We start from the raw sequence: 23641 nt of genomic DNA, 5'->3' as shown, positions 1-23641 counted from the left end.
AGTTCTTTTATCTATTGCAAATAATTAACCGGTTCCGGATCTCCACCCAAACATAACACCTCATTCTTTCTCTTTTCCTGTTTATGCACATGTGCCTTTTCCCTTTGTTATCTTCTAACCCTGTAGGAATCTATAACTAAAACATCTCTCCAAGGATGCTACTCATGCTACTCAACGTCTTCAGTGCATTCCCTTTCTGTTTCTAAAACTATGTTCTCTGCTACAGCAATTAAGAATGAGGGAGTTCATCTTAAAATTAAAGCTTGGCCAGTCAACAGCAACTTACATTTATTTGGGGGATAGGAAAATTGTTGTGAAATCTGACTCTTTCTCCCCTAGAAGGTTTAAGGTGCTAGGAAGATTGGAGGCTTTGAGATAAAGATGATTAGATTTATGCCTGTTTCAGATTATCAAGGGATATGGAGATCAGCTGGAGAAGTGAAATGAAAGCACTAATCAACTACAGTGTATTTGAAAGATGAAACAGGCCCAAGGGTGTGAATAGCTTACACAGGTTCCTAATGTTCTTTATACTGTTGTTTGTGAGCCCTGAGGTAGGAAGTAGGATTTATATAAATTAGGCAATTTTTAAATAATTAGTATCTCCAATCCAGAGCAGACAATGTTTTTGAGATAACAAGGTGTAGAGCTGGATGAACACAGCAGGCCAAGCAGCATCAGAGGAGCAGGAAGGCTGACGTTTCCGGCCTGGACCCTTCTTCAGAAATCTGCTCCTCTGATGCTGCTTGGCCTGCTGTGTTCATCCAGCTCTACACCTTGTTATCTCAGATTCTCCAGCATCTGCAGCTCCTACTATCTCACAGACAATGTTTTTGTTTTCTTCATCTTCCTGAAAATAGAAATTATGTTGGAAAGACAAATTAAATCACATACATTATTCACCACGCCGGTGATACCTCCCCAAGGCACGTGTGGACTGATTACAGGGGCACAGTCCAGGGCAGGAAACTGTACTTCACTAACGGATTGTCTCAGTGGTTGTGTTGCACAACAGAAACTGAAAACTCGGGCAAGACCCCAGGTAGTGGCAGGCACCAGCTGGTGAACCACCCATGGCATTGCTTATGAGTCAGCTGTAGCCACGTTTTCCTTCTGGTGTCAATCATTTTGGGAAGTCGTTTAAGTCTGTGGTGTGCTATTGTCCAAGTCAATGTTAATCTTCTATTTGTCCCTCTTACTCTTCACATTTGAATCTCATAGAATCCCTACAGTGTAGAAACAGGCCCTTCTGCCCAACAAGTCCACACCATCCCTCCAAACAGCATCCCACCCAGACCCATCCCTATAACCCACCTAATCTACACATCCCTGTGCACAATGGGCAATTTAGCATGGCCAACCCACCTAGCCTGCACATCTTTGGACTGTGGGAGGAAACCGGAGCACCCGGAGGAAACCCACACAGACATGTGGAGAATGTGCAAACTCCACACAGGCAGTCGCCCGAGGGTGGAATCGAACCCAGGTCCCTGGTGCTGTGAGGCAGCAGTGCTAACCACTGAGTCACTGTGCCACCCTTGCCATTTGAGTATGGACATATTAAATACAAAAAGCACAAAGAACAGTGCAAGTGGATCCAGAAATAGTACTTTGGGTGTTTTACCCAGAGTGCACATGAGACAGAGACACTAAGATTTTTCTTCTATGAGCAGCGTTGAGGATGCCTCCTGTTGTGTACAGCAGAGATGACTAACTGCTCTGATGCCTAATTCAGACTCTACCACTCATGGGGCTGGTGGTGTTTGAAGGAACAGGGAGATAAGTTGCCCAAAAAACTGTGCATAGCTTCTGCTGCAGCCTTATGCAGCCTCTGCATGATTCCATCGAAATCTCAAAGTCCTCAGTGCCTTCCCAAACACTCCTTCCCTGTTGGGTTTTCGCGGGCCAGGGATTCCTGTGAATCAGTAGGGATGCTGGATGCCTTCACCGATGCTTCGAGGACATCCTCAAAAGAATACCTTCCATCTTCCTGGAAGTCTCTTGTAAGACAAAGTTTGAAGTAGACCAGTTGCTCTGCGAGTCTATTGTCAGGTACGTGAGCAACATAAGCTGGTCATGAACTGGATTACTGTCCCATGTTAGCTTGGGAGAGGATGTAGGCATTCCACCACCTACCCTGCTAACAATTTTGAAGAATTTTACAGAGAGAGCATTGATGATATTTATCCAATGGTTTGAGTTGTCGGCTGTAAATTGTCCAAGTCTCTGAAGCATATCGGACCTACAAACATACAGACAAGTAGTAGCAGTGTGCTATTTGTTCCCTCAAAACTACTCCTCCATGCAGTAAGACTATGGCAGATCTGATAAAACTGCAGCTGATCCAGTCATGCGAACATGAAAATTACTGCTGCCCAGTAAACCATGACCATAAGTCTTGGGTTAGAGGTCCCCTCCAAAACTGATAGGTCAGTCAAATTCAGGAATATCTTTTAGGAGAATCCTGTCTTTCCGATCCTATGACGGATTATTGGACGCCCTTCCCCTTCAACGTCCATGGCAACATGATTCACATGAGCCTTGTAGTCAGATGCAAACGATAACTAGCTATCCTTTAGACACCAGCTCTATTCCATCTTTAAAGGCATGAGCAACTCCTTCTTTAGAAAACAACATGGACTCCATTTAATCTTTAACAATCTAACCAGGTTTGCTGTGAGCAGAATGCACAACAGGTACACATGACATCCTTTATTTTCCCCATTTTACACTTTAATAAAATATGGTCCCAAAATATAAGAAGCTTATACAACTTTGCATTTGTAACAGTCTTTCTTTGTTCCCAGAAGGCCCTACTAAGAGGAAAGCAGTGTGTATTTTCCAGGAACTCTGCCGGAGCAGGTTGGAAATGGAACTTTAGATTTCCAGATGTTTCTTATGCTTCAATGACTCGGGAGTTTAGTTTCTAATTGAGCACAACATAAGCATACCTACATACTGAAGACCAACAGCTGCAAGGTGGAGTGACCTTAATTTTGGAGTGCAAAAACAGTTTTTTATCTAGCCTGCAAGCTATCCTCGTTCCTGTGGAGTGCTCTCTGTTCCATAGAATCATAGAATCCATATAGTGTGGAAGCAGGCCATTCAGCCCGTCGGGTCCACCATGCCCCTCCAAACAGCATCCCATCCAAACCCACCCAATCCCTGTAACCCTGCATTTCCCATGGCTAATCCACCTAGACCTCATTCCTGGACAGCATGGGTCAATCCACCTAACTTGCACATTTTTGGACTATGGGAGGAAACTGGAGCACCTGGAGGAAACCCACGCAGATATGGGGAGCACATGTAAACTCCACACAGACACTCATCCGAGGGTGGGATCGAACCTGGGGGCTTCCTGACACTGTGAGGCTGTAGTGCTAACCACTGAGCCAACATGCTGCCATATCTTTAATCAAATAGATGTGCACAAGATCCAATAGCCACATGCCCAAACCAACCATTGGCACCTACCTGATCAAAAGATTGAAGGGATGTCTGTGTAACTCACATTGTGACATAATTGCTATACTAATCAGTGTCTAATTAGGTTGCTGCCAACAAACTGGCACCTAAACAGAAGTCTTATTGCCAGAGAAAATTAACATGGAGGGCTTTAAGGATCCCACAAGTCTCCAGCAGCTCTCAGACAATCTCTTGGCTCCTAGCAAACAGAAGTTAGTATAGTGTACATTAACTTCTGCAAGGTTTTTGACAAGGTTTTGCCTGACAGACTGGTTACATAGCTTGGAGGCCATGGGACCTAGGGTAATTTGAAAAATTAGATCCAAAATTGGCTTAATTGCAGGAGGCAGAGGGTGATGGTGCAAGGGTCTTTTTGTAACCAGAAGCCTGTATCCAGGTCGCATACCACAGGATTTGATGCTGGGTCTCATTTTTCTTCCTCCATTAATAATCAGACATGGATGTAGGAGATATGATCAGTAAGTTCACAGATGACATGAAAATTGGCGTGCAAATAGGAGGAAAGCCTGAGTCCATAGGATAACAAAGATGGGCTTGTTAGAAGGCTGAACAGTACATGTTGAATAGTAGGCCCTCAGAAGTATCAAGGAACAGAGGGACCTTGGTGTGTATGTCCATAGTTCCTTAAAGGCAGCAGGACAGGTAAATAAGGTGGTTAATAAGGCACATGGGATACTTGCCTTTATTAGTCAATGCACTGAACATAAGAACAAGGAGGTTATGGTGGAGCTGTATATATGGAATGTAAGTCAGGCCACATCTAGAGTACTGTATGCAGTTCTGTCACCACAATATGGAAGAATGTGATTCCATTAGAGGGAGTCATTTTGCTTAAAGCAAAAAGGACAGAGGTGATCTGATTGAGTTGCACAAAGTTCTGAGGGGTAGAGACAGGGTAGATATGGAGAAAGTTTTCCCCTTAATAGAGGGGTCAATAACAAGTTTTAAAATAAGGGGTAAGAGGTTTAGAGGAGATTTGAGAAAACGTCTTTCAACAAGAGGGTGGTGGGTGTTTAGAGTTCACTGGCTAAAAGGGCAGTAGAGACAGGAACCCTCAAGACATTTAAGAATAACTCAGATCAGCACTTGAAACACCGTAGTGGCCAAATGCAGTAAAATGGGATTAGAATAGGTGGATGCTAGGTGATTGGCACAGACAATACGGATCAACGGGCCTTTCTCTGTGCTGTGAAAACTCTATGACCTATTATTGCAATAATCAGTCAGTAAGTGGCCAAAATAAATCAAGCAGAGAGGCCAGGGACAGGACAGCAATTAAGTAGGGCACAGAGGCAATGTGACACTGGGTAGTGGGCCATAACTGTTTTAAAATTGGACAAGAGGATGGAAGAGATTGAAAACAGTACAAAATAGTAAAATTAAAAACAATTAGAACCAACATGTAACAAAGCACGCTCATACGTGAGAAATATCACATTTCGCAATAGCACGATAGCAGAAGGATTCTCTACAAAGTGATACAGCATCACCCATTAGCCAGTGGTGAACAATACAATGTTTAAAATTTCAGAACCATCTGGTGGACAAGGCCTAAAATTACACCATGACCAAACGCAGGTGACATTGGAAAATTACATTGAAAATGTAGATATATAAATTAACTACTGGAAAAATTGATACAAAACTGGAGATCAAAAACATATCAACAGAAAATTAGACAGGAAGTGCACAATGAAAGCCATACAGCACGGAAACAGACCCTTTGGTCAAACCAGTCCATGCCAGATATAATTCCAAACTAAACTAGTCCTACCTGCCTGCTCCTGGCCCATATCCCGCCTAACTTTTCCTATTCATGTTCTTATCTAAGTGTCTTTTAAATGTTGTAACTGTGCCCATATCCAGTGCTTCCTCAGGAAGTTCATTCCTCACATAACCAAATTCGCTCATGTCTTTTTTAAAAATGTCTCTCCTCTCACCTTAAAAATATGCCCCCTAGTCTTGAAATCCCCATCCTAGGGAAAAGACACCTGCCACTAAACCTACTCCCTCATGATTTTATAAACCTCTATACAATCACTTCAAGCTCCTATGCTCCAGTGAAACAGTCCCAGGCTATCCAGCCTTTCTTTGTACTCAAACCTTCCATAAATGGTGACATCCAGGTAAATCTCTTCTGAATCCTCCCTAGCTTAATAATATCCTTTGTATAACAGGGTGACCATAACTGGACACAGTACCTCAGAAGAGGCCTCACCAATGTCCTGTACAACCTCAAAATGACGTCCCAACTTCTATACTCAAAGGACTCAGCAATGAAGACATGTGAGATAGTGAACTGGCAATCCATTGGCTGTGGTAAGTTGATAGGCTTGTTTAAGTATAGGTTGGCGATAGTGGGGAGGGAGATTTCAGAATCGTGGTTATTGCTTCCAACGACATGATTACAGGAAAATGCTTACATATGGGATTCCCAGTTTACATGTTCATACACAGCAGTTCCAATGAGAACCTGCCATAAAAACACTCAACTGGAAACTGCAACAATGGAACATGCAGACACGAAATGTGTACAGACAGCATAATATTTTCACAGCAGTGGACAGACATGCAGTACAAAAATGTAGTAAAAAAGAAACACTCCATTTTTTAAAAATTAAGGAAAGGACATATTTTCCTTTGACCTCATCTTATGACACCTGTAAGGCCAAAAGCACCAACTAAGTGATGTGTAGTGGTCTAGCTGCTGTGCAACGTCTCCGTAAAGAATACGTGCGTCAATGCACTGTGGTTTCTGTCCTTCCCATAAAATCATAGAAACCATACAGTGCCCAGTCGGTCTATTGCGCTGGTCCCAGGGCTTTGAAGAGTCTATCTAATTGGCTCCACTTCCACACTTTTATCACACAGCCTGGCACATTTATCATTTCCAACATTTTATCCAATTATCTTTGAAATTACTATTGAATCCACTGGTGGGTTCTACATTTTGGCTGGCTGTGTAAAAGTTTCCATAGATCCCTCTTCTATTTTTTGTCAATTACCTTATATTAAGGTCTTCTGCTGACCAACCCTGCCTCCAGTTAAAACAGTTTCTCCCTAGCGACTAGACAAATTGGGGTTAAAAAGAGCCCGATCCACCTCCATTCATCACTTTACTTGATTCCCGTCCAGCTCTACCATCTCAGTAAAAAGACATCATACAGCACCAGTTCTGAGGAAGGGTCACTTGACCCCAAACGTTAGCTCTGATACCTCTCCACAGATGCTGCCAGACCTGCTGAGCTTTTTCAGCAATTTCTGCTTTTGTATCAAACAGCATGACATGGTCTAATCCTATGGGTTAAAACAAAAGAGTATATCAGTTCATCTTGTTTATAAAGGTCACTATGAAGGTCCCACCTTCTTAAACTTGCCCCTCGCCCGAGGCATGGTGACCTTCAGGTTAACACCACCAGCAGTTCCCTCTCTAATGACAGTGCAGCCTATGGCCCTCCGGCACTTTGGCAACTTACACCACTTATAAAAGTAGGTGAGGGAAAGAGAAAGGTGACAGCATTGTAAGAAGGAAATCCCATCTAAAGACCTATCTGTGGTCCTGTACGTTTCTGGGTTTCAAAATTAGTCAACATTGTCCCCAGCATCTTTACTGCAGCTACTGACTGTCACCTTATATTCAGTGCTTCAAATGATCAGATTGGCCTATTCCTTTGTTCTCTCAAATACCAGAAACTGCAAATGAGAGTGGTCATTTAGCAGCTTGATCTACGTGTGCCCTTCAGAAGGATTGGGAAATTTATGAAAGCCAGTGTACATTTGAAATACTAATCCAACATCACGAGAACGAGTACGTTTTAAAAATACTTCACTGCCTGAAGAGTGCTTCGAACTTGCTGACATCTTGCAAGATGCTGGTTAAATGCAGGTCTTTAATTTACTCTCATAAATATTCACACCATTTTACACAGCATCAATTTGATTCAATAAACTAGCTTTCTTTGTGATCTTGCTGTACATAAATAAACTGGTTAAGCCATTCAGGAAGTTTTTTCAGGCCAGTCAGACTAAAATTTTTCTTTAATCATTTCAAACTGATAATAATTCTGATGGTTCAAACAGTGAGAGCATGAGCAAGCAACAGTAAACACGTGCTTGGTCCGTCACTGGGATATTTCATCATCTTCTGAGCAACTAGGGAGTTGTGAAAGCTCCATCTCTAAGGCAAAAGCTGAGATAAAGGATCGCTAAATTCAGTGGTCACTGTCTCCATAATAATCTGGCCGACAACAGAACACACAAGCAGACTGCGTCAATCACAGCTTTATTGGAACAAAGAAAAATTAGGCATTTAGGAGGAAAACAAAAGAATCAAGGTGGAGATGAAAAGGAATGGCTGTGCTATCTCTATATGCCAGATAGTTAGACGATGGTATTTTAATAAGTTAATGCTGAGTAAAGGAGTAGAAAGGGTCACTAAGAAAGGAAGATGAGAAGCAAGAAAGCAGCTTTCATCACAGACTGTGCCTTGGTGTGAAGTGTGGCTACTGTACAAACCTCCTGTGTAATGACATTTTGAAACATGTTGTGGATTAATTATGATCAGTCAGGAGAAATGGCTTAACTTAGTAAAATCTGAAGTTGTTGACTTTAATAGTGGAAACACTGCAATAACAGCAATGTGTTGATCTCTAAAGTGTCCCCATTTACACTTTACCTTAAACACTCTGAATACAGCATAGCAGAGAAACACCCTCAAACCAGCATACACACGGGTCCATAGTGTTCCACAAGCCATGGTTTATACACACAGTCACGTCTCGTTGGGACAGTGCACTGGAATCAAGCCTGGCTAGCTTGGAAATCGTCACAAAAGTTAAAGATTTTGTTAAAGTGCACAAAATTCCCTTATTTACCTGCCATTTTTGACCCAGGTTAACAGAAAGCATGGAGCATGCTTCTGCACTTAAGAACAAAGAAAATTACACCACAGGAACAGGCCCTTCGGCCCTCCAAGCCTGCGCCAATCCAGATCCTCTATCTAAACCTGTCGCCTATTTTCCAAGGATCTGTATCCCTCTGCTCCCTGCCCATTCATGTATCTGTCTAGATACATCTTAAATGACGCTATCGTGCCCGCCTCTACCACCTCCGCTGGCAACGTGTTCCAGGCACCCACCACCCTCTGCATAAAGAACTTTCCACGCATATCTCCCTTAAACTTTTCCCCTCTCAGCTTGAAATCATGACTCCTAGTAATGGAGTCCCCCACCTCTGGGAAAAAGCTTCTTGCTATCCACCCTGTCTATACCTCTCATGATTTTGTAGACCTCAATCAGGTCCCCCCTCAACCTTAATCTTTCTAATGTAAATAATCCTAATCTACTCAACTTCTCTTCATAGCTAGCGCCCTCCATACCAGGCAACATCCTGGTGAACCTGCTCTGCACCCTCTCCAAAGCATCCACATCCTTTTGGTAATGTGGCGACTGGAACTGTACGCAGTATTCCAAATGTGATCGAACCAAAGTCCTATACAACTGTAACATGACCTGCCAACTCTTGTACTCAATACCCTGTCCGATGAATGAAAGCATGCCGTATGCCTTCTTGACCACTCTATCGACGTGTGTTGCCACCTTCAGGGTACAATGGACCTGAACACCCACATCTCTCTGTGTATCAATTTTCCCCAGGGCTTTTCCATTTACCGTATAGTTCGCTCTTGAATTGGATCTTCCAAAATGCATCACCTCGCGTTTGCCTGGATTGAACTCCATCTGCCATTTCTCTGCCCAACTCTCCAATCTATCTATATTCTGCTGCATTCTCCGACAGTCCCCTTCACTATCTGATACTCCACCAATCTTAGTGTCATCTGCAAACTTGCTAATCAGACCATCTATACCTTCCTCCAGATCATTTATGTATATCACAAACAACAGTGGTCCCAACACGGATCCCTGTGGAACACCACTGGTCACAGTTCTCCATTTTGAGAAACTCCCTTCCACTACAACTCTGTCTCCTGTTGCCCAGCCAGTTCTCTATCCATCTAGCTAGTACACCCTGGACCCCATGCGACTTCATTTTCTCCATCAGCCTACCATGGGGAGCCTTATCAAACGCCTTACTGAAGTCCATGTATATGACATCTACAGCCCTTCCCTCATCTATCAACTTTGTCACTTCCTCAAAGAATTCTATCAAGTTGGTAAGACATGACCTTCCCTGCACAAAACCATGCTGCCTATCACTAATAAGCCCATTTTCTTCCAAATGTAAATAGATCCTGTCCCTCATTATCTTCTCCAGCAGCTTCCCCACCACTGATGTCAGGCTCACCGGTCTATAATTACCTGGATTATCCTTGCTACCCTTCTTAAACAAGGGGACAACATTAGCAATTCTCCAGTCCTCCGGGCTCAAGGATGCTGCAAAGATATCTGTTAAGGCCCCAGCTATTTCCTCTCTTGCTTCCCTCAGTAACCTGGGATAGATCCCATCCGGACCTGCGGACTGGTCCACCCTAATGCCTTTTAGAATACCCAACACTTCCCCCACCTCCTTATGCCGACTTGACCTAGAGTAATTAAACATCTATCCCTAACCTCAACATCTGTAATGTCCCTCTCCTCGGTGAATACCGACGCAAAGTACTCATTAAGAATCTCACTCATTTTCTCTGATTCCTCGGATAACTTCCCTCCTTTGTCCTGGAGTGGACCAACTCTTTCCCTAGTTACCCTCTTGCTCCTTATGGATGAATAAAAGGCTTTGGGATTTTCCTTAACCCTGTTTGCTAAAGATATTTCATGACCCCTTTTAGCTCTCTCAATTCCTCGTTTCAGATTGGTCCTACTTTCCCGATATTCTTCCAAAGCTTCGTCTGTTTTCAGTCGTCTAGACCTTATGTGTGCTTCCTTTTTCCTCTTTGCTATTCTCACAATTTCACCCGTCATCCATGGTTCCCTAATCTTGCCCTTTCTATCCCTCATTTTCACAGGGACATGTCTGTCCTGCACTCTAATCAACCTCTCTTTAAAAGCCTGCCACATATCAATTGTGGATTTACCCTCAAACAGCTGCTCCTAATCCACATTCCCCAGCTCCTGTCGAATCTTGCTATAGTTGGCCTTCCCCCAGTTTAGCACTCTTCTTTTAGGACCACTCTCATCTTTGTGCATCAGTATTGTAAAACTTGAGGAATTGCGATCACTATTCCCAAAGTAATCCCCTACTGAAACTTCAACTACCTGGCTGGGCTCATTCCCCAACACCAGGTCCAGTATGGCCCCTTCCCGAGTTGGACTATTTACATACTGCTCTATAAAACCCTCCTGGATGCTCCTTACAAATTCTGCTCCTTCTAAACCCCTAACACCAAGTGAATTCCAGTCAATATTGGGAAAATTAAAATCTCCCATCACCACCACCCTGTTGCTCCTAATTCTTTCCATAATCTGTCCACATATTTGTACCTCTACCTCATGCTCGCTGTTGGGAGGCCTGTAGTACAGCCTCAACATTGTTACCGCACCTTCCTATTTCTGAGCTCTGCCCATATTGCCTCACTGCTCAAGTCCTCCATAGTGCCCCTCCTTCAGCACAGCGGTGGTATCCTCTTTGATCAGTAATGCAACTCCTCCACCCCTTTTACCTCCCTCTCTATCCTGCCTGAAGCATCTATATCCTGGGATATTTAGTTGCTAATCTTGCCCTTCCCTCAACCAAGTCTCAGTAATAGCAATAACATCATACTCTCAGGTACCAATCCAAGCCCTAAGTTCATCTGCCTTACCTACTACACTTCTCGCATTAAAACAAATGCACCTGAGACCACCTGTCCCTTTGCGTTCATCATCTGCTCTCTGCCTACTCTTCCCCTTAGTCACACTGACTTCATTATCTAGTTCCTTACAGGCTTTAGTTACTACCTCCTTACTGTCCACTAACCTCCCCTCATTTGGTTCCCATCCCCCTGCCACATTAGTTCAAACCCTCCCCAAGAGCGTTAGCAAAAGCACCCCGTAGGACATTGGTTCCAGTCCTGCCCTGGTGTAGACCGTCCAATTTGTAATAGTCCCACCTCCCCCAGAACCGGTCCCAATGTCCTAAAAATCTGAACCCCTCCCTCCTGCACCATCTCTCAAGCCACTCATTTATCCTGCCTATTCTTTCATTTCTACTCTGACTAGCACGTGGAACTGGTAGCAATCCTGAGATTACTACCTCTGAGGTCCTACTTTTTAACTTGGCTCCTAACTCCCTAAATTCTGCTTGTAGGACCTCATCCCATTTTTTACCTGTATCATTGATGCCTATATGCACCACGACAGCTGGCTGTTCACCCTCCCCCTTCAGAATGTCCTGCAGTCAATCTGAGACATCCCTGACCCATGCACCTGGGAGGCAACATACCATTCGGGAGTCTCGTTTTCGACCACAGAACCGCCTAAGAAACTCCCCTTACAAACAAATCCCCTATGACTATAGCCCTTCCACTCTTTTTCCCGCCCTTCTGTACAGCAGAGCCAGCCATGGTGCCATGAACTTGGCTACTGCTGCCTTCCCCTGGTGAGCCATCTCCCCCAGCAGTATCCAAAACGGTATACTTGTTTTGGAGGGAGCTGACCACAGGGGACACCTGCACTGCCTTCCTGCTTTTTCTCTGCCTTTTGGTCACCCATTCCCTTTCTCCCTCAGCAAGACTAATCTGCGGTGTGACCAATTTGCTGAACGTGCTATCCACGACTTCCTCAGCATCGCGGATGCTCCAAAGTGAGTCCATCTGCAGCTCCAGAGCCGTCATGCAGTCTAACAAGAGCTGCAGCTGGACACACTTCCTGCACATGTAGGAGTTGGGGACATCAGCCACATCCCTGAGCTCCCACATTGAGCAACAGGAGCATAACACGGGCCTGGGATCTCCTGCCATTTTTACTCTTAAGCTTAGCTTAGTCCTACTATAATATCAAATAATAGATAAATGAAATTAAAAATTTTTACCAATCACATTACTTACCAGCACATGATAAAAAAAAAAAAATCCTTACCTTATCAACACACCACTACCCAAATATATTAGTTCACTCACCTTCCCAGAGCGCAAGTCGACCGCTCCCACTCAGCTCCACTGCCGAAATGAAGAACTTACCTTCCCGGCAGCCCCCTGGTCCTTGCTCTCACCGCTCCCGCTGCTGCTGCAAAAATGGAGGCCGCTGATTCCACGAGGGAAGTATTTAAATGGGAAACTTACCTCCCAGCAGCCCTCTGGTCCTCGCTCTCACCGCTCCCGCTTCTTATTATAAATAAGAAGATTGTAACCATGGTAAACACTTTGAACTATTGATATGTAATTCTACCAGTTAAAACTCTAATCCACCGTTCTAAAACAATCTGCACACAGACAAAATAACACTGCTGCTACGGGTGGAAGGGAAAACTGGGAAGGCAGCACAATGGTCCCTGTCCACAAGATGTGCTAGATCCTGCTCCTTCTCAATTTCTCCTCTTTTCACTTCCTCGCAGGAGGCGGTGTGTGACTGGTTCACAATTTAAAAAGTCTCTGACTTAATGTTCACAAGCAACTGTTTACAGTAACAGGTGAGAGAAAATAAACTTTTTTAGGTATTTTCTACTGCATAGAAAGGGACACCACATCCCATTCCAAATGCTTCTGATTTTATTAATCGCACCCACAACCCATCCAGCTACCTAGAAGCCAATCACAGCAGGCCAAAAGCCTCTGCTATTGACAAATGGTCACCACTCACAGACCAATCAGGTACATGTTGCCAGACAAATCTCCCTCTGTATATGTCCACAGGCTCCAGTCTGCCTGCAGTAACCTTCCCCTAGTGCTGCAACAAGCAGCAGTGGAAGAAACAATAAGTATGAGTGTGGGTAACGTGCTTTTAAAAAAATGCAAAAGTCCCTTCTGAAATCTTTGGTATTGAAACAGTCCTTTGCCCACTTCAGTCAGCATTCAAAAATATAAAGACACAGACACGCGCGCGCGCACACAGACACACAGACTGGAATGTGAAGAAGCCACAAATCAATACTGATGGAGGAAGCAGTACCAACAGGCTTAACAAAACACCGGACTATAATACTCTCCAGTGAAAGGGGTCAGGAATGAAACTATGTATACACTGAGTTTTCCAAAATTGGAATTGTACCAAGAGACTGCAGGAAGCTAAATGGAAGAGTCTTGTTCAAAAACTAAGAAAGTGACAAACCAAGTAACTGTGGGCCAGTTCTGTTGCTAGTGATGCTAATCAATATTACAAGATAAACATGGATGACGAAGATCATTTAAGAACATAAGAAATATGACCGCGTGTAGGAATTTGGCACTTTTGTCATACAATAAGATCATAGCTGAACATTTTTACCTGCGCCACCTTCTGATATGTCGCGCCACCCCAGTCAATTCTGTTCCTATTCAGAAACCTATAAACCTATCTTGAGTATGTTCAATAACTGAACATTTGCAGCTGAAGGATTCACTAAAGATTCACATTCATTTGAATGACATTTCTCTTCACCTCAGTCCAAAGAGGCCAGAACTGTGACTTTCAACACTAGACTCCCCAAACAAGGGAAACATCTTTCCAGCATCAACCATATCAAGCCCCTTTAAGAATGTTATACTTTTAAATGAGATACAGTCACACAGCAAGTAAACAGACCCTTTGGTCCAACTCTTCCACGCCAATCATAAGACCATAAGACATAGGAACAGAAATCAGGCCATTCGGCCCATCGAGTCTGCTCCGCCATTCAATCACGGCTGATAAGATCCTCAACCCCATTCTCCTGCTTTCTCCCCGTAACCCTTGATCCCCTTGATAATCAAGAACCTATCTATCTCAGTCTTAAATGTACTCAGTGACCTGGCCTCCATAGCCTTCTGTGGCAGTGAATTCCATAGATTCACCACTCTCTGGCTGAAGTAGTTCCTCCTTATCTCCATTCTAAAAGGTCTTCCCTTTACTCTAAGGCTGTGGCCTCGGGTCCTAGACTCTCCTACCAATGGAAGCATCTTCCCAACATCCACTTTGTCCAGGCCATTCAGTATTTTGAAAGTTTCAATTAGATTCCCCCCTCATTCTTCTAAACTCCAATGAGTATAATCCCAGAGTCCTCAAATGTTCAGCTTTCCATTCCTGGGACCATTCTCGTGAGCCTCCTCTGAACCCGCTCTGGGGCAAGCACATCTTTGCTGAGATATGGGGCCCAAAACTGCACACAATACTCCAGATGTGGCCCGACCAGAGCCTGATAAAGCCTCAGTAGTACATCCCTGCTTTTATATTCAGACATCCCAATCTGACTTAGTCCCACGTGCCAGCATTTGGCCCATATCCCTCTAAACCTTTCCTATTCATGTACGCATCCAGATACCTTTTAAATGTTGTAATTGTACCAGCCTTCACCACTTCTTCTGGCAGCTCATTCCATACATGCTCCATCCTCCGTGTGAAAAAGTTACCCCTCAAGTTCTTTTTAAATCTTTCCCCTCTCACCTTAAACCTACGCCCTCTAGTTGTAGGCTTCAACCCCTCCCCACCCTTGGGAAAATGACCTCGGCTATTCACCCTATCCATGCCCCTCATGATTTCATAAATTTCTACAAGATCACCCTTTAGCCTCCAAACACCTCTCATTCTTCTAAACCTAAGGGAATATTAGGTCTATGTATTGTTTGACCCAACTAAGTTGATCCAACAAGAAAGATTCTACAATCTTTTTCTTATATGTTGCAATTTTCTTGAATACTTTATTACAGATCATTTTCAACATTTATAAACATTCTCAGGGATTAGTCTCACCTCCCCGTCCCAATGACTGTGTCTCCTTCGATAAGTTTTGGGGAGTGTGCAAATGCAGTTGGTAACACCATTTAGCTACTGGATGTGCCTCCGTCATCATTGTGTTATGTTCTGGCATTTTAATGTGACAAAGTAACACAGAAGATCTAATTTTAAGTTTAAATTTCAAACAAATTTATTTTACAATAAATTAAACATGCACTGAAGAAACAACAAAGAAACCCAACTATATCTTGGAATAAAGAGAGTAAGATTTTTTTAAAATCACAATTGCTAATACTCTATAAACAACTCGTTACTAGATGTACACATTTCCTGCACCAAAATGTGTTGCTCTGAGATTTCAGTTTCTTTTCAAGGGATTTTCAAAGTGCCTGTAACAGAATAGCACTTTTGCTTAATCCCAGAAAAATACGATCACCTGAACTATCTGGCCTCTCAAATTCAAAGAGAGGATTTGCCAATCAAAATGCAAATTGAACAAATCTGTTTGTCTAAATTCTCTCTCTCTGAAACCTAAAACTAAGAAATAACATAGGTAGGTGACTTGTGCATTTTCAAACTTCCCACACTCACAGAAACAATATCAGAAAAAGCTTCAACACCACATACTGAACGTTGACTGAGTTTTGTCACAATAACACAACCCCTGAATGATGCTCTCTCTGTTTCCAACATAAAAATGTCAAACTAAGTCAATGAGACAGGGTCACAAAGCTTTTAAGGAGAATGAGCACTGATGAGATAAATCAAACAACGCTGGGCCGGTGTGACACTATGTTTGGAATATGTACATTCTGAAATTTTCTGAAAAATATATACTTTTTCTGAAAAGTATATATAACTTCTAAAAAAAAATTATTGATGTGAAAAGGCAGAAAGAAACATAACTGTGGCCCAGAGAAAGGATTGAGAGATTCTCCTGAGGATATTACAGGAAGTGGATAATACTGGACAAACAAAAGCAAGGGGAGGGATTAGCACACGGTGTACTCAGTGATCTTGGTCAAGATAGCAGAGCATAATAGCAGCAGAATACATCACACACCTTATTCAGGACATCAACAGTTTCCGGAATATATAGTCATTTCAATCTCTTGGAAAGAATACACTGTCCAAAACTGAAAATGGCTTTGAAAAGTCAAGTAAATGTTCGAAACAAATTAATAACATTCTGTGTGTTGGTCCCACCAACAAGCCTTGACTTGCTACAGTTATTCAGAGGAGTTCAGATTTTGTTGCAGATACCAGTCTACTCTCCAGTACTACTGAACATCAAACTTACATCAGAGGGCCATGCCTTGGTGACGTTGTCTATCGGTCTGTCTTTCAGGATATTGTCAATAACTCCACTTCTGCTCCACAGCTCAAATAGTGTCTTCCCATGTTGATAGCCCACTTCCTGCGTAGGGATCACAAGTAAAAGGTCATCTTCAAAACAGTGGTGAGCACTTCTAGAAAGATCTGCATTTGTTTAGTGTGTTTTGTAGCCTTAGGACATCTCAAATGATTTAGAATCCTTGTTGTAATATTGAAATGCAGTGACTGCATAAACAGGATTGGAATGTTGCAGCTAAATTGCGCACAGCAAGATACCACAAACAGTAATGTGCTAATGACTAGAAAATGAGCCTGTTGATTAAGGGATAAATATTGGCTTTTTTTATAGAGTCATGGAGTACTGAAACAGACCCTTAGGTCCAAGTCCATGCCAACCATGTTCTCAAACTAAACTAGGCCCATCTGTCTGTGATTGGCCCATATCCCTCCAAAAATTTCTTATTCATGTACTTATCTAAATGTCTTTTAAACATTGTAACTGCACCTGCATCCACTACTTCCTCTGGCATTTCATTCCACACATGAACCACTTTCTATGTAAACAAAGTTACCCCTCATGTCCTATTGTAAAATCTTTCTCCTCTCACCATAAAAATATGCCCACCAGTCTTGAAATCCACCACCCGAGGGAAAAGACACCTGCCATTCATTTTTTTGATGCTGTTCATTATTTTATAAACTTCTACAAGGTCACTCTCAACTGCCTATGCTCCAGTGAAAAAGTCCCAGCCTAGTGATATATCTCAAACCCTCCATTCCTGGCAACATCCTAGTAAACCTTTTCTGAACACACTCGAGCTTAATAATATCTTTCCTGTAACAGGCAGATCAGACTGGTCAAGTTATTTAAAATTCTTCAATGGAATCATCTCTGACCACCTGAGGGGCAAAACAGGGCCTTAGGGTAATGTCTCATATGAAAGACTTTGACGTTTGACTGTATACAACACTCCCTCAGAACAGCAATGAGATGTCAGCCTAGGCTTCCTTTTATTCATTCACAGGATGAGGGCATCACTGGCTAGGTAGCATTTATAGCCCAGAGGGCAGTTAAGAGTCAACCACATTATTGTGGGTCTGGAGTCACATGTGGGCTGGACCAGGTAAGGACAGCAGTTTCCTTCCCTAAAGGATATTAGTGAACCAAATGGGTTTTTCCCAACAATTGACAACGGATTCATAGTCATCATTAGATTCTTAATTCCAGATGTTTTATTGAATTCAAATTCCTCCATCTGCCAAGGCGGGATTTGAACCCAGATCCCCAGAATCTTATCCGGGTCTCTGGATTAACAGCCCAGCGATAATACCACTAGGCCATTGCCTCCCTGTGGAGCACTTCAGTGCTCCAAAAACTGAACCAATTCTTGAACTAAAAATCACAAGAGCAGCAAGTTATGTTGAACTTTTATAAAGCTCTCCCGAGGTCACGATTAGAGCACTGCATCCAGTTCTGATCACTGCACTTTAGGAAAGGTGTGAGGGCCCTCGGGACGGTGGAGAAATGATTTACTAGAACAATTCCAGAGATGTAGAATTTTAATTATAAGGTTAGATTGGAAAAGCTCGGATTGTTCTCCATGGGACAAAGGAGATCCTGGAGAGATTTGAAAGAAATGTGCAAAATTATGAGTGGTTTAGATAACGCAGAAGTGAAAAAAAATACTGCTCCCAATAGCTACGGGCACAAGTTCAAATGATTGTTGAATTGAGAGAGAGAATTTCTTCTCCCCCCAGAGTGAGATAAAGAACTGGAGCTCGTTGCCCACATGAACGATGAAAGCAGGGACATCAATAGCTTTCAACAGGGACTTGCATTGGCACAAACTTGCATGACTAGGGAGGAAGACAGCTAAGGAATAAAACACACTGTTTTGCTCCAGAGACACAGCCTTTTTCTGTGCTCTGATTGGCAATGGCTTTCTCACTCAGAGTTACAACGGGCATTAGAAGAACAGATTGAATAGCAGAGAATTTATGTTAAACTTGGGGTGTCCATCAAGCAATCTGCTTTGCCTTCAATAACGTTGAGTCTCGAGAATTGTTAGAACTGAATTTATAGAGTCATACAGCATGGAAACAGACCTTCAGTCCAGCTCGTCCATGCCAACCAGATATCCTAAATTAATCTAGTCCCATTTGCCAGCATGTGGCCCCTATCCCTCTAAACCCTTCCTATTCATGTACCCATCCAGATGCCTTTTAAATACTGTTATTATACCAGCCACCAGCACTTCCTCTGGCAGCTCATTCCATACATGCACCACCCTCTGCATAAAAATGTTGCCTCTTAGGTCCCTTTTATATCTTTCCCCCTCTTACCATAAACCTATGCCCTCTAGTTCTAGATTCCACCACCCCAGGAAAAAGACCTTGCCTACTCACCCTATCCATGCCGCTCAGGATTTTATAAACCTCTATAAAGTCACTCGCCAGTGTCTGACACTCCAGGGAAAATAGCTCCAGCCTATTCAGCCTCTCCCTATAGATCAAACCCACCAACCCTGGCAACATCTTTGTGAATGTTTTCTGCATTCTTTCAAGTTTCACAACCTCTTTCCTACGGCAGAGAGACACGCAGTATTCTGCAAGTGGCCTAACCAATGTCCTGTACAGTCACAACATGACCTCCCAACTCCTATACTCTAGTCAAATGGAGCATATTCCATAACTATCCTGACTTGAGGCTTGCAGAAGGTAGCCTGTTTCTGGGAACTCAAGAAGTGAGTTATGAGTCATAGAATTCCCAGCCTTTAACCTGCTTTTGCAATGTATATGTCAAATTTCTGGACAATTACAATTTCCAGAATATTCAATGATGTAGCCTTTAACAACGGTAATGCCACTGAATGTCAAGGAGAGATGGTTAGACTCTACTGAAACACATGTTCCAAATGTTACTTAGTACAGTTATCAGCTCAAGCCTCAATCTTGTCCAGGCCAAGAAACAACGAGCCAGCAATAGCCAGTCACAGAACAACAGGTCAAGGAACAGCCAGTTATGCAAAAACTAGTAAACGGACACTGGCAGAAGATTTCCTGGTGGAATCCAAACAGAGGACGGAATCCATTGAGATTAACTCTTTTTGCATAAGAAATTTGCAAGTCATATGGGAACTTGTGACTATACTGGAGTGAATTTAAAAAAAAGACTACTTGGTGGTTTTCCTTTGTCAAGCCAAACCCCTGTAGATCTTTACCCTAAAAAGAGGATGGTGGCAACAAATCTACCTTGTGGTGACCAATAATGCACATGGACACATAGACAAAGGTGCTCAGTGGTGAGGATTATCTACTTTGCAACCATCACCCCACGGACTATAGACGCTGTATCTGCTGTCTACCATACATGTTAGTACTGTATTGTAGTTATGCCACAATAGCAGCTCATTTTCAGGTATACCTAGTGCTGTTCCCAGCATGCTCTTCAACAACTGTCATTGAACTAGAGTTGGTTACTTGACTTGATGGTAATGGTAGAGTAAAGTTAAAGATGCTCAGTGGAGTACAATTATACTGATTGCAATACTGACCCTAACCACTGCATCTCATTGAGCCGCTAGTAATGTTGCGAATCTATCCTATTTAGCATGGCAATAGTGCAATACAACATGGAGGGTTTGGTGTTAAGAGAGGGCTTTAGCTCCACAAGTACACTGTGTGGGGAACTCCTCTCAACACTATCATGAACAAATGCATCCGCAACAGGTAGAATAGTGAGGACGAGGCCAATTAGGTTTCGAGTTTTTGGTGGGTGGTTTTCTCATCAAATGCAGGTCTTTTGATGGATCGATTAGTGATCAGCTGCAAAGAATGATAAGCCTGCTAGCGCTGTCAGAGCTTAACCAAAGATGCAAACAATAGCTCAAAGCGATGCTCCTCTTACTGCAATTTCGTCGAATTTGCCAAACTCAAGGGTTCCATAGCGGTCTATCGGAGGTCGAATGTACTCGCAATAGTCACTGTTCTTCACCACCTCCAGCTGCCGCACACAGCAAACGTAAGCAAGGCGAGTTTGGATCTCTGCCATGCCCAAAACCTGTAAAAATGACAGAATAACATACAACAAGTGTCTGTGAACAAGAAAAGCTGAGTGAAACTAGAGCAGATGATACTTCTCACTGAGGTTATATATGACTAATTTTTATGACAGGATGTCGAAAAAAACAATAACAGAAAACACTAGTAATGCTCAACTGGTCACAGATTCTCTTTCCACACATGCTGCCAGGCCCTACATTTTCAATCAGACTGCCAGCTTCAGATGCAGACCACAGTCTCCTCCAACTCAGTGAGGGGGTGTGGGCATGAACAATCAACACAAGATTAAATGAGATTTAAAATAGAGGGCAGGAGAAACCTCTTCACATGGAGAACCACTTTGTCTCTTCATTGATATACCATATTGCTTGTCTGACATCTGGCAGTGGATGAACAAAAATTTCATCCAACTGAAGATTGGGGACAGCAAACCCTCAGTCCCCAATACCAATTTGATTCACTGCGTTGACAAGTGCCTCATGCTGCACAAACTGGTCACAGTTGCTGTGTCCAATCTGACCCCAAATTGAACCTTAGATTTTTCATTCTCATCATCACAAAGACCATCAACACATACCTCTGTGACATCTGCCATTTCCTCCCTTACTCAGCCACTTTGCAGCTGAAACCCTCATCAAGTTCTGATTCCTTCATACACAGGAATTCCAATGCTCGCTTGCTCAGCCTTGCACTTAACATAAACTTGAGCTCATCCGACATTTTGCTGTTGTTACCTTGACTTAAACCTAGTCACAAGCACCTATTACAATCATGCTTGATGTCCTACCCTGGTTCCCCATCTCGCTGGAACACCAGTCCTAGCATAGTACAAGTGTAAATCATATCAATGATACACCTAACACTTTTTCCAATACTGGTGCCATGCATTCACTTATAGCCTTTTTGACCTGTGCCAATTTGTATGTGGATTGAGTCATAAACCAGAGATTTTCACTTTTGAAGTTCTGCTTCCTTATTGAGTACTTAGCATCTCATACAGCCCTCAGCAGAACCTCCTTCCTAATTCCACCCATATTGTTGGTACCAACGTGGGCTACAGCCACCAGATCCTGCCCCTCCCACTGCAAGCCCTTCTCCATTCCAGAGCAGATCTCTTGAGCTATAAACTCTGCCAACATGCAAGATTTGACCGGATAGGTGGATGAATGAAAAGGGCTTGAAGTGATACGGAAACAGGGTGGGTAAATCTAATTAGATTGATTGATATATGTGGTGGGTGAATCAAATTGGACTGGTCGGACAAAGTGTTCTGCTCCTGTGTTATAACTCTATGGATAAGGTTTTAATCTGCAACACGTTACAGTCTAGGACTCAGATGAGATCATTTATTGGGTTTTAAAAGAATAGATTGAGTAATCAAAAATTCAACTGGATACGTTTGCTCCCTGTTGATTCAGACAAACCACTGACTCTTCGAGTTTGTGCTGCATTATCATTCATTCTTCAAAAGCAAGGAAGGCTGCCCTCAAGATTGAGTTAAAATGAAAGGCTACTGATTACATCACTGCAGGTCGGAGAGACCACAGTTCTGCAGAGTTATGTTTACTGCTGAAACTCTTGTCCTAGCTTTTGTTAACTCTAGACTTGGTTTTCTCAGTGCCCTCCAGGACAGCCTCTCTTATTCTACACTCTATAAACACCAGCGTCCTTACATGAACCATGTCCCCATTTCTCATCAGCACTTTGGATCCCCGTTATCGAACCCGTTTGTAAAATTCTCATCCTTGTTGTCAAATTCCTCCGTTGCATTGCCGTTCGTTACCTGTATAATGCTCTCCATTCCATATCTCTGCTCTTCTAATCCTGGCCTATTCAGCATCCTCGATTTTAACAGCTCTACTGTCAATAGCTTGGGTTAAGCCTCAACTCCCTAAAACCTTCCTTAAGTCCTACCATCTGGCCATCTGACCCAATCGTGTCTTTTATGGTTTGGTGTGAAATTTTGCTTAATAAGACTGCGATGAAGAGCATCAAGCCCTTTAAAACATTAAAGGTGCTCGATAAACATCAGTGCTTGCTGTGCTGATGTTAGTGATTGTTTTATCCTGTTTGCCATAGCAATTACAAGGCACCAGCCACCCTTACCCACACTCGCTTCGTGCAGGAAGCTGTCAAGGGTCCTACAGGGATTTTTATTCCTTACCTTCACTTTTGCTGCCCAAGGATTAAAGCGTTTCCACAGTAACCACCAGCCAGAAAGGGAGTCTCCGTAATTTGTCAGATCGGTTTCATCCTGGCTGCCAACATCAATTGCTATCACCACCTTTGCGCCCAAAGACCGTGCGACATCAGCTGAGAAGAAAAGAAAGATAAGTCAGCAAAACCTCTTAACCTTGGACGTGGGCCTTCGGGAAACCATCCACCCGAGTGAGTGAGCAGTGTCCAGCTCTGCAGGAAGTGACCAGACTTCCAACCTCTCCAATTGCACCCCCTTGTGGGCAGATAGCGTTTGAGGAGAACAGCCAATGACAGGGACAGCATGCAGAGTGGTCCACACTCCACTTGTAAAAGATGCCAATGTTCACACCAACACAAACCACAATGACAAAGCTGGGCCATAGTTCTCTTCAATCATTGATGTTTGGGCCCCTTGGTGGGTACTGGGAAAAACAAGAAAGGCTGGGATTATTCTCCTTTGAGCATAGAAGATTAAGGAAATAATTTAAAAGCTTGAAGGTCCTCTTGCTGGACCATAAGGTTTCATACTCCAAAACGGAGTTACTTTGATGCTGGAGCCTGGAGCGCATACTAGAAATTACTGATGCTTTGACAGGTTAATCATGCTGAGCAACTAAATTTTCTCTGCAGGCAATTGATTGTATTTTCCCCACGAGCAACCAAACTGATTAAATTTTGGTCCTATTCTGTTCTTGAGGGAGAGAGGGAGGGAGAGAGAGAGGGTGAGGAAGGGGAGGAGGGAAGGGGAGGAGGGAAGGGGAGGAGGGAAGGGG

At 43.1% G+C, this 23641-nt stretch overlaps 1 protein-coding gene across 3 annotated transcripts in view; it reads right to left on the bottom strand.

Moving 5' to 3' along the window:
* Window positions 1-23641, bottom strand: part of pnpla7b (patatin-like phospholipase domain containing 7b) — a 312946-nt gene that overhangs the window by 20108 nt on the left and 269197 nt on the right. For all 3 annotated transcript variants that reach the window (XM_048613831.1, XM_048613829.1, XM_048613830.1), the window contains 3 exons: window positions 22834-22982; window positions 20515-20667; window positions 16573-16689 (listed from right to left, as the gene is read on the bottom strand). In XM_048613831.1, the coding sequence (XP_048469788.1) occupies window positions 16573-16689; window positions 20515-20667; window positions 22834-22982 (419 nt within the window). The remainder of the gene's footprint in view (window positions 1-16572; window positions 16690-20514; window positions 20668-22833; window positions 22983-23641) is intronic.

The sequence above is a fragment of the Rhincodon typus genome, chromosome 28 (assembly GCF_021869965.1).
Source record: "Rhincodon typus isolate 14 chromosome 28, sRhiTyp1.1, whole genome shotgun sequence".
Lineage (NCBI taxonomy): Eukaryota > Metazoa > Chordata > Chondrichthyes > Orectolobiformes > Rhincodontidae > Rhincodon > Rhincodon typus.
This window is presented reverse-complemented; position numbering and strand designations above follow the sequence as displayed.